This window comes from Oncorhynchus mykiss, chromosome 15 (assembly GCF_057628025.1).
Source record: "Oncorhynchus mykiss isolate SJ-2025 chromosome 15, ASM5762802v1, whole genome shotgun sequence".
NCBI lineage: Eukaryota > Metazoa > Chordata > Actinopteri > Salmoniformes > Salmonidae > Oncorhynchus > Oncorhynchus mykiss.
The window spans coordinates 75,872,501-75,882,500 of NC_143036.1; the positions used below are offsets into that span (position 1 = coordinate 75,872,501).

Below are 10,000 nucleotides of genomic sequence, written 5' to 3' on the forward strand. Positions count from 1 at the left end.
AGACAACAACCAGGCACTTGGCTAATGTCCTCTCTCTGTCAGACAACATCCATACACTTAGCTAATGTCCTCTCTCAGTCAGACAACAAACAGACACTTAGCTAATGTCCTCTCAGTCAGACAACAACCAGGCACTTTGCTAATGTCCTCTCTGTCAGATAACAACCAGACACTTAGCTAATGTCCTCTCAGTCAGATAACAACCAGACACTTAGCTAATGTCCTCTCAGTCAGATAACAAACAGACACTTAGCTAATGTCCTCTCTGTCAGATAACAACCAGACACTTAGCCAATGTCATCTCTGTCAGACAACAACCAGACACTTAGCTAATGTCCTCTCTGTCAGATAACAAACAGACACTTAGCTAATGTCCTCTCTGTCAGATAACAACCAGACACTTAGCTAATGTCATCTCTGTCAGACAACAACCAGACACTTAGCTAATGTCCTCTCAGTCAGACAACAACCAGACACTTAGCTAATGTCCTCTCTGTCAGACAACAACCAAACACTTAGCTAATGTCCTCTCTGTCAGACAACAACCAGACACTTAGCTAATGTCCTCTCTCAGTCAGACAACAAACAGACACTTAGCTAATGTCCTCTCTGTCAGACAACAACCAGACACTTAGCTAATGTCCTCTCAGTCAGACAACAACCAGACACTTAGCTAATGTCCTCTCAGTCAGACAACAACCAGACACTTAGCTAATGTCCTCTCTCAGTCAGACAACAACCAGACACTTAGCTAATGTCCTCTCAGTCAGACAACAACCAGACACTTAGCTAATGTCCTCTCTGTCAGACAACAACCAACCAGACACTTAGCTAATGTCCTCAGCCAGACAACAACCAAACAGACACTTAGCTAATGTCCTCTCAGTCAGACAACAAACAACCAGTAGATGCTAAGGGTTCAGCCCAACCATCTATTCTAGCCAAACAGTAGATGCTTAGGGTTCAGCCCAACCATCTATCCTAACCAAACAGTAGATGCTAAGGGTTCAGCCCAACCATCTATCCTTACCAAACAGTAGATGCTAAGGGTTCAGCCCAACCATCTATCTAACCAAAGACGGATTCTCTTTTCGAACTTGATAGTGATTCACTCTGGGTTGTCTGTTATGTGGTATCATTTTGTTTGATGGTGATGTTTAGACTCAGGATGATCCCCCCCCCCCCCCCCCCATATGTGTTGTCCTTCTCTAGCCCTGTCCTTTCGGTCTCACTAGGCCAGCCAACAACCAAAACAAATACCTAAGGGTTCAGCCCAACCATCTATTCTAACCAAAGAATGAGGATATTTTTTTAGCTTCAGTTGATGGGGAATGAAAACATAGTGACACTGTATTTCATTCATATAGAGACATTGCTATTTGGTCATGTGGGTCTCTCTCTCTAACCCTTATCTTTTGGTCATGTGGGTCTCTCTCTCTGACCCTTATCTTTTGGTCATGTGGGTCTCTCTCTCTCTGACCCTGTATCTTTTTGGTCATGTGGGTCTCTCTCGCTGACCCTGTATCTTTGTCCCTGTCCCTCTCTCTCTTCAGTTGCGCTCTGCAATGTACAATGATTTCACAGGGAGATTGGTTTCTGCCTTATTGACCTCTGACCCTTTCTCTCTCCGTCTGTCTCCAGTTATGCTGTGTCTCCTGTGTGTCCTGTCTTCCCTGGTGGATCTAACCACCGCCTGTCCTCCGACCTGCTTCTGCAACGCCACCGACATAGACTGCAGCGGGCGCGGCCTGCTCTCCATGCCCGCCCTCACCCATCTCCCCGTCTCCGCCCGCACCCTCCTGCTGCCCAACAACCACCTCTCCTCCCTGGGTCCAGGGTCCTTCGCTAACCTCACCTCCCTGGAGCGACTGGATCTCTCCAACAACTACCTGGATAATCTTCCCCCAGCGCTCTTCAAGGACCTGGGGAATCTATCAGATCTGACCCTCCACAACAACAGTCTTAGGGCCTTGGATAGGGATCTCTTCCAGGGGCTGGTGGGGCTGAGGAAGCTAGATGTCTCCCTCAACGGGCTGTCTGATATCCCCCTGGGTCTGCTGGATGAGCTGCAGGGGCTGACGTGGCTCTCCGTGGCCGGGAACAGGCTCCATGCCCTGGAGAGAGCAGCCTTCGAGCCCCTGGCTAACCTCCAGTCTCTTCAGCTAGGGGCTAACCCCTGGGAGTGTGACTGCAACCTGAGGGACTTCAAGCACTGGATGGAGTGGCTGCTGTACAGAGGTGAGCGGCTGAAGGGTTGGTTTTGGGTCAGGGTTTGGGAAGGACGGAGGGTTGGTTTTGGGTCAGGGTTTGGGAAGGACGGAGGGAGGGAGGGTGAGCGGCTGAAGGGTTGGTTTTGGGTCAGGGTTTGGGAAGGACGGAGGGTTGGTTTTGGGTCAGGGTTTGGAAAGGACGGAGGGAGGCAGGGAGGGTGAGCGGCTGAAGGATTGGTTTTGGGTCAGGGTTTGGGAAGGACGGAGGGTTGGTTTTGGGTCAGGGTTTGGGAAGGACGGAGGGAGGGAGGGAGGGTGAGCGGCTGAAGGGTTGGTTTTGGGTCAGGGTTTGGAAAGGACGGAGGGTTGGTTTTGGGTCAGGGTTTGGGAAGGACGGAGGGTATGGTTTTGGGTCAGGGTTTGGAAAGGACGGAGGGAGGGAGGGAGGGTGAGCGGCTGAAGGATTGGTTTTGGGTCAGGGTTTGGGAAGGACGGAGGGAGGGAGGGAGGATGGGTCTCCTGTATGTTTAGAATTACTTCCTGTAAATGATACAGTCTTTACTTTACTGTACTCAAGTCTACTCTTCTACACTCTACTAACTACTGACTGCTAAGCAGTCCTTTGGGAACCCACCTGTGTATTTATATATACTCTACCCCAGTTGGGAGTTGGTTTGGTGGGGTAGATTAAGACGAGAGTCACAGATTTTACAGGCCTATGGCAATGTCAGGGAAACTCCTCTCTTGGAGTTACATGTACATGTCTACCTCGGGCACCTCATTGCTGCTAGCCCTGCATTTCAGTTGCATGCTTCCTTGTACTTACCGTTTGCCTTCATTGCACATCTCACTTAATAATACATTATACATCTCACTTAATAACACACATTGTATGTACTTGTTTCACTTGTACATTTTTTGTACTCTTTTATTTGCACTTCTGTTCAGATGCTAAGTGCATTTTGTTGTACTTGTTTAATGACAATAAAGTTGAATCTAATTTAAAATTAGTGATCTCCTTCTGTTGTGGCATTGAAACAGTCAGGTACCGTCCTAACAGACAGGAACTGTCCTAACAGCCAGGAACCGTCCTAACAGACAGGAACCGTCCTAACAGACAGGAACCGTCCTAACAGACAGGAACCGTCCTAACAGACAGGAACCGTCCTAACAGAGAGGAACCGTCCTAACAGAGAGGAACCGTCCTAACAGAGAGGAACCGTCCTAACAGACAGGAACCGTCCTAACAGTCAGGAACCGTCCTAACAGACAGGAACCGTCCTAACAGAGAGGAACCGTCCTAACAGAGAGGAACAGACAGTTCCTAACAGCCAGCCGTAGCTTTTAGTCCTCATGATTTCCTAATGCCCTTTCTCTGTAGAATAGAACCATGTCCTGAGCGATCGTTACATCCCCGTCTCGGACAGCGGAAACCTACCAGCTCTGAGACTTCACGGCTTCTCGCCTGGGGAGACAATTTACTCTACACTCTTACAAGGGAATACCATAAATCGGCAACTAGATAAACTAAATGGTTGAAAAATAAAGCTGACACGTCCAGTAGTAAACTGGCAGATGGACCGGGCCATCCCTCTTTAGTATTTATGAGGCCATTTAAAATGACGGAGAGAGAGCGCAGGCAGGTCCATACGTGTGTGTGTGTGTGTGTGTGTGCGTGTGTGTGTGTGTGTTTGAGGTGACGAAGTGAGAGAGCAGGCAGGTCGATGTTTTCACTCATGTTCCTGATATCCAGCTACTACCCATCTGCCCCCACATCCAGGAGAGGAGAGGTGGGAGAGGGAGGAGAGGGAGAGCATCTACCCAGAGACAGGCCTCTCAGACTGGGGCTCTTCTCCCCACTGAATCCCCTCTATTCCTGGAGCTTCTGTTAATACCCTTCCTTTGGAAGGAGTAGCTGGGGCCAAGTCCCCTGTTTCAACCACAGTACGAGTGGGCTTTGGAAGGAGTAGCTGGGGCCAAGTCCCCTGTTTCAACCACAGTATGAGTGGGCTTTGGAAGGAGTAGCTGGGGCCAAGTCCCCTGTTTCAACCACAGTATGAGTGGGCTTTGGAAGGAGTAGCTGGGGCCACATCCCCTGTTTCAACCACAGTATGAGTGGGCTTTGGAAGGAGTAGCTGGGGCCAAGTCCCCTGTTTCAACCACAGTATGAGTGGGCTTTGGAAGGAGTAGCTGGGGCCACGTCCCCTGTTTCAACCACAGTATGAGTGGGCTTTGGAAGGAGTAGCTGGGGCCAAGTCCCCTGTTTCAACCACAGTATGAGTGGGCTTTGGAAGGAGTAGCTGGGGCCAAGTCCCTTGTTTCAACCACAGTATGAGTGGGCTTTGGAAGGAGTAGCTGGGGCCAAGTCCCCTGTTTCAACCACAGTATGAGTGGGCTTTGGAAGGAGTAGCTGGGGCCAAGTCCCCTGTTTCAACCACAGTATGAGTGGGCTTTGGAAGGAGTAGCTGGGACCAAGGGGGCGTGTTTGTTTGTAAATAAAATGGTTCCGTTGCAAGATGTTTATGCCTGAAACATGTTGAGAGAAACGCAGCAGATATCACACATCCTCCCTCTCTCTCTCTCCCTCTCTCTCTCTCTGTCTCTCTTTCTCCCTCTCTCTCTCCCTCTCTCTCTCCCTCTCTCTCTCCCTCCCCCTCTCTCTCTCTCTCTCTCTCTCCCTCCCTCCCTCCCTCCCTCCCTCCCTCCCTCCCTCCCTCCCTCCCTCCCTCTCTTTCTCCCTCCCTCCCTCCCTCTTTCTCCCTCTCTCTCTTTCTCCCTCCCTCTCTCTCTCTCTTTCTCCCTCCCTCTCTCTTTCTCCCTCCCTCCCTCCCTCCCTCCTTCCCTCCCTCCCTCACTCCCATAGGGACAACAAATGAGTCACCTAATCCTTATGTTGACTGACACACACACCCCCTCACACACATAGCTAGATCTTCCCCTGAGGCACGTCCACACCCTGGTCCAGACACTTGCTGTAGCTATGATCTCATCTCATCAATTATCCATCCATCTCCGATTCAACATGGAAAGACTGACATGTTAGAGGGCTTCACCAATCCTGTCAGACAGTTATACAGCCAGCAGACCCTGAGTGTCAGTCAGACAGAGAGCAGTCACTGTAGAGTGGAGTGGAATTGTTGCATGCTAGCTGTGACCTTCCCTTGGTTCCACCATACACCCCCCATGGCTCCACAATGGCTGCCAGTTGCTGTTTATTTGTATTCATTCTGATGAAACTGCAGACTTGTTTACTTACCAGGAGGATAATGACTGATGTGGTGGTGGTAATTCTCTCTCTCTCACGCTCTCTGTAATTCTGTCTCAATGTCTCGCTTTGTCACTCGGTCTCTCTCTGTCACTGTGTCACACTGTCTATCTCTCTAAATACCATCTGATGCTTTTACTGTGAATAACATTTTATTCTCTCTCTCTCTCTCTCTCTCTGTCTCTCTCTCTCTCTCTCTCTCTCTCTCTCTCTCTGTCTCTCTCTCTCTCTCTCTCTCTCTCTCTCTCTGTCTCTCTCTCTCTCTGTCTGTCTGTCTCTGTCTCTCTCTCTCTCTCTCTCCCCCCCCCCTGTCCTATCCCTCCCCCCTCTGTCCTATCCCTCCCCCCTGCTCCCCCCCCCGTCCCGCCCCCCTCTCTCTCCCCCCCTCTCTGTCCTATCCCCCCCCCTCTCTCCCCCCCCCCTCTCTGTCCTACCCCCCCCCTCTCTCTCTCCCCCCCTCTCTGTCCTATCCCGCCCCCCTGCTCCCCTCTCTCTCTCCCCCCCCCTCTCTGTCCTATCCCTCCCCCGGCTCCCCTCTTTCTCTCCCTCCAGGTGGTAAGGTAGATGGGGTGGAGTGTACCCTCCCTAAGGACCTGCGAGGGCGGGACATCCGTGGTGTTCCAGTGGAGATGTTCAACTACTGCCTCCAACTGGATGACGAGAACAGGGGAGGAGGGGGGCCGCGGAGCGGAGGAAAAGAAGGTTCATCCCCGCCCTGCGGCCGAACTACCGGCCCCGGAGCCCCCACATCCGAATCTGAAGTCCCCCCTGCGGGCGACCTGGTGCCCGTCCCGGACTGTGTACGGCGGCGCTACCAGCCGGTGAGCGTGCGGAGGGCCATCGGGACGGTGGTGATAGCCGGGGTGGTGTGTGGCATCGTGTGTATCATGATGGTGGGGGCGGCGGCCTACGGATGTATCTATGCCTCGCTCATGGCCAAGTATCAACGAGAGCTGAAGAAGAGGCAGCCGCTGATGGGAGACAGGGAGGGTGACGCAGACCCTGAGGACAAGCAGATCTCCTCTGTGGCATAGAGGGGTCAGGGGTTAGAGGTCAGGGGTCAAGGTTGAAAGGGCTCTATTACTCCTCTCCCTCCGCCTCCTCTCCCCCTGAAACCAACCAGCTCCTGCTACTGTCTTCTCTATCTCCACCAAACGACAATCACAATGGGTCCTCTCCTCCATTCTGAACCCTATCTCATTCTGAGATGAGATAGATATGTACGAGTCAGACCACTAGACAACCGCCTGATAGGGTGATCAACAAACTCTGAAACTTCAATGACCCTTCTCTATCCCTCAGCCCACAAACCCCACAGCCCTGCAGAAACAAGAACTGGGTCTGGTTTGGCTTGGTCTGGACTGGTCTGATTTGACATGGTCTGGTTTGGCAGGACATGGTGGAGGGATGGCCTGATTCTCTCTGTCCTCTCCCTCCTGTTGTTCTCTGAGATGGAGGGATGGCCTGATTCTCTCTGTCCTCTCCCTCCTGTTGTTCTCTGAGATGGAGGGATGGCCTGATTCTCTCTGTCCTCTCCCTCCTGTTGTTCTCTGAGATGGAGGGATGGCCTGATTCTCTCTGTCCTCTCCCTCCTGTTGTTCTCTGAGATGGAGGGTTGGCCAGACGCTCAGAGGGATATTAAAAAACAAGGGATTAAAAGATGCTGCTATTGTCTTTCATCCCTCCCTCCCTTTCATCCCTCCCTCTGTTTCATCCCTCCATCTCTGTGTTCCCACCTGCTGTAAGAGTACACAACCGTTGTGGGGACTTTTCCTCTTCCCTCCTCCCCTCATCCTCCCTTTCATCCCTCTGTTCCCACCTTCAAGAGGAGTACACCCACGCTGTGGGGACTTCTCTCCTCTCTTCCCTGTCTGTGTAATCTCTATGGATGGGACATCAACCTCTCCTACTAACGAGCAGGATCTTTCCCCTCACCCCTGAATTGGCTGGACAAACAAAGCGTATATTATTATATACTGCTCTCTGGTTTAGGTGATTTAATATAGCCTCTATTCCATGCAGTGACCCAACTCCTGGGTTTTGATAAACATTAATTTGGTCCCGTATCAGTTTTACATTTGGTGGTGTTGGTTTTGTTTGGGTGATAACCTGATATCCTGTAACGTTTTAGAGCTGGTTAGATTTGCTCCGACAAAAACCCTTCAGGTATACCGTCTTGCTAGCGATGTTGGTAATAAAAAAGGTAGCTACTAACTGAATCCAGTTGTGTTGTTGTTAAATGGGTCATAACCCACGTACAGTACAGTACCACAGTTTTCTGTGATGGGGAATGAGACCCTGGATCACTACCCAGGATTCCATAGTAGCTTGGGAGGCGTGTCTTGACAACACATCTGTATATGATGGTAGATAAACAGGCTGATGCCGATGAAAGAGAACTAGAGACAGATCAAATGGGATCAAATGGGATGTAATGGGATGTATGGGATGTAATGGGATGTATGGGATGTAATGGGATGTAATGGGGGATGTAATGGGATGAAATGGGATGAAATGGGATGTAATGGTATGTAATGGGATGTAATGAGATGTAATGGGATGTGATGGGATGTAATGGGATCACATGGGGTGTAATGGGATGTAATGGGATGAAATGGGATGTAATGGGATGAAATGGGATGTATGGAATGAAATGGGATGTAATGGGATGTAATGGGATATATGGGATGTAATGGGATGTAATGTGATGTAATGGGATGAAATGGGATGCACCCTATTCCCAATGCAGTGCACTCCTTTTAGCCAGAGCCCTATAGGACCATTTGGGACACACATTATAAGTAAAGAGGGAATATGAAGAGTCTATAGTACAGAACGATAAAGTACTGTTCCATGTGAAGTCCTTGTTATGTGCTACATGAATCCATGTTTGTTTACTTTGTTTGTAATGTTGCTCACTTACTAATTACCGGCATGTGTTCTGTTGTTCAGTTAGCATCATAGCAAAACATGTGATCATGTGACTTAGAGGGACAGGAAGTAGGAAGTAGAATCTGTGTTGAGGGACCAATCATTGATCAGGTTTGCTGTCGCTGTGGTAACATAGAAGTGAGTGTGTGTGTGATTCTCAAATCAGAGACTTTGCAAGACAGTATTTTAGTATTTTAGGTGATAAATCAAATGAAGGTAAATCATTTGGGTTTGGGCCATAGAGATGTGATACATCATTGGGCCATAGAGATGTGATACATCATTGGGCCATAGAGATGTGATACATCATTGGGCCATAGAGATGTGATACATCATTGGGCCATAGAGATGTGATACATCATTGGGCCATAGAGATGTGATACATCATTGGGCCATAGAGATGTGATACATCATTGGGCCATAGAGATGTGATAAATCACTTGGGTTTGGGCCATAGAGATGTGATACATCATTGGGCCACAGAGATGTGATACATCATTGAGCCATAGAGATGTGATACATCATTGGGCCACAGAGATGTGATACATCATTGGGCCACAGAGATGTGATACATCATTGGGCCATAGAGATGTGATAAATCACTTGGGTTTGGGCCATAGAGATGTATTAGAGAGATCATCTTCGATCTTTCCAATGGCCACTTCTGGGACAGCAAGTACATCCTCTAAAACATGTCGTACCGACCTGTACCAACCTGTACCACCCATGTACCACCCATGTACCACCCATGTACTACAGTTTGTATAATAACATATATCAAGTGTCACTATACATCTCTGGTATGAAATAAAGACTTTCAGAGGAGAGAGAGAGAGACAGAGAGAGAGAGAGAGAAAGAGAGAGAGAGACAGAGAGAGAGAGAGAGAGAGAGAGAGAGACAGAGAGACAGACAGAGACAGAGAGAGAGACCCTGATATGGGTGGTATGGTTTAAATGGATGCTATAAGCCTGTGACACACACACACACACAGGAGTCAATCCTGTAAGGAGACAGCTGTGCGTTAAGCCATCGTACCTCATGCTGCTCCTCTCCAACACTATCATACTGTATCTCTCATCCTGCAGGAACCAACTCTCTCTCTGTCTGATTTCCAACATTTTTCTCTCTCTGTTATTATTAGGAAGGGTCATGGTTGATATAATACTAGTAGGAATGTATAGGGACAGTTTATTTACATACTCCCTGTCAACATTATAATTACCAAAGGACTAAATCCACAGAAAGCGGAATCCAGCATGTCCATGTATGCAGATCTGGGTAGCAACAGTGCCACCCGGAGGTAGAAGGGAGCATAGCACGGTGCACGAGAGGAACTGCCGTGTGTGTGAATGAGGACATTTTGAAAATCATTCTTATACCTTGAAATAACGTGAGAAACAGAGCAATTTCATGTGTGACAATATTTTATATGTAATTTACGTCTCATCTTTCTTCATTCTGAATTAAACACGAGATTTGATCAGGGTGCTTCAAAAACCTCATTTTCTTCAAACGGGCTCTTCTAAGACGTCTGAACGCGCTGTCAGAGTTCCTATATGTTTGTCGTTAACTCATTACATATCCTGAAGAAGT

At 49.0% G+C, this 10,000-nt stretch overlaps 1 protein-coding gene across 1 annotated transcript in view; it reads left to right on the plus strand.

Annotated features, from left to right (window-relative positions):
• Window positions 1-9,892, plus strand: part of LOC110514055 (leucine-rich repeat and transmembrane domain-containing protein 2) — a 65,363-nt gene extending 55,471 nt beyond the window's left edge. The window contains exons 3-4 of the mRNA XM_090201225.1: window positions 1,642-2,238; window positions 6,028-9,892. Of these exons, the coding sequence (XP_090057351.1) occupies window positions 1,642-2,238; window positions 6,028-6,509 (1,079 nt within the window). The 3' untranslated portion in view covers window positions 6,510-9,892. The remainder of the gene's footprint in view (window positions 1-1,641; window positions 2,239-6,027) is intronic.
• The last annotated feature ends 108 nt before the right edge of the window (window positions 9,893-10,000 follow it).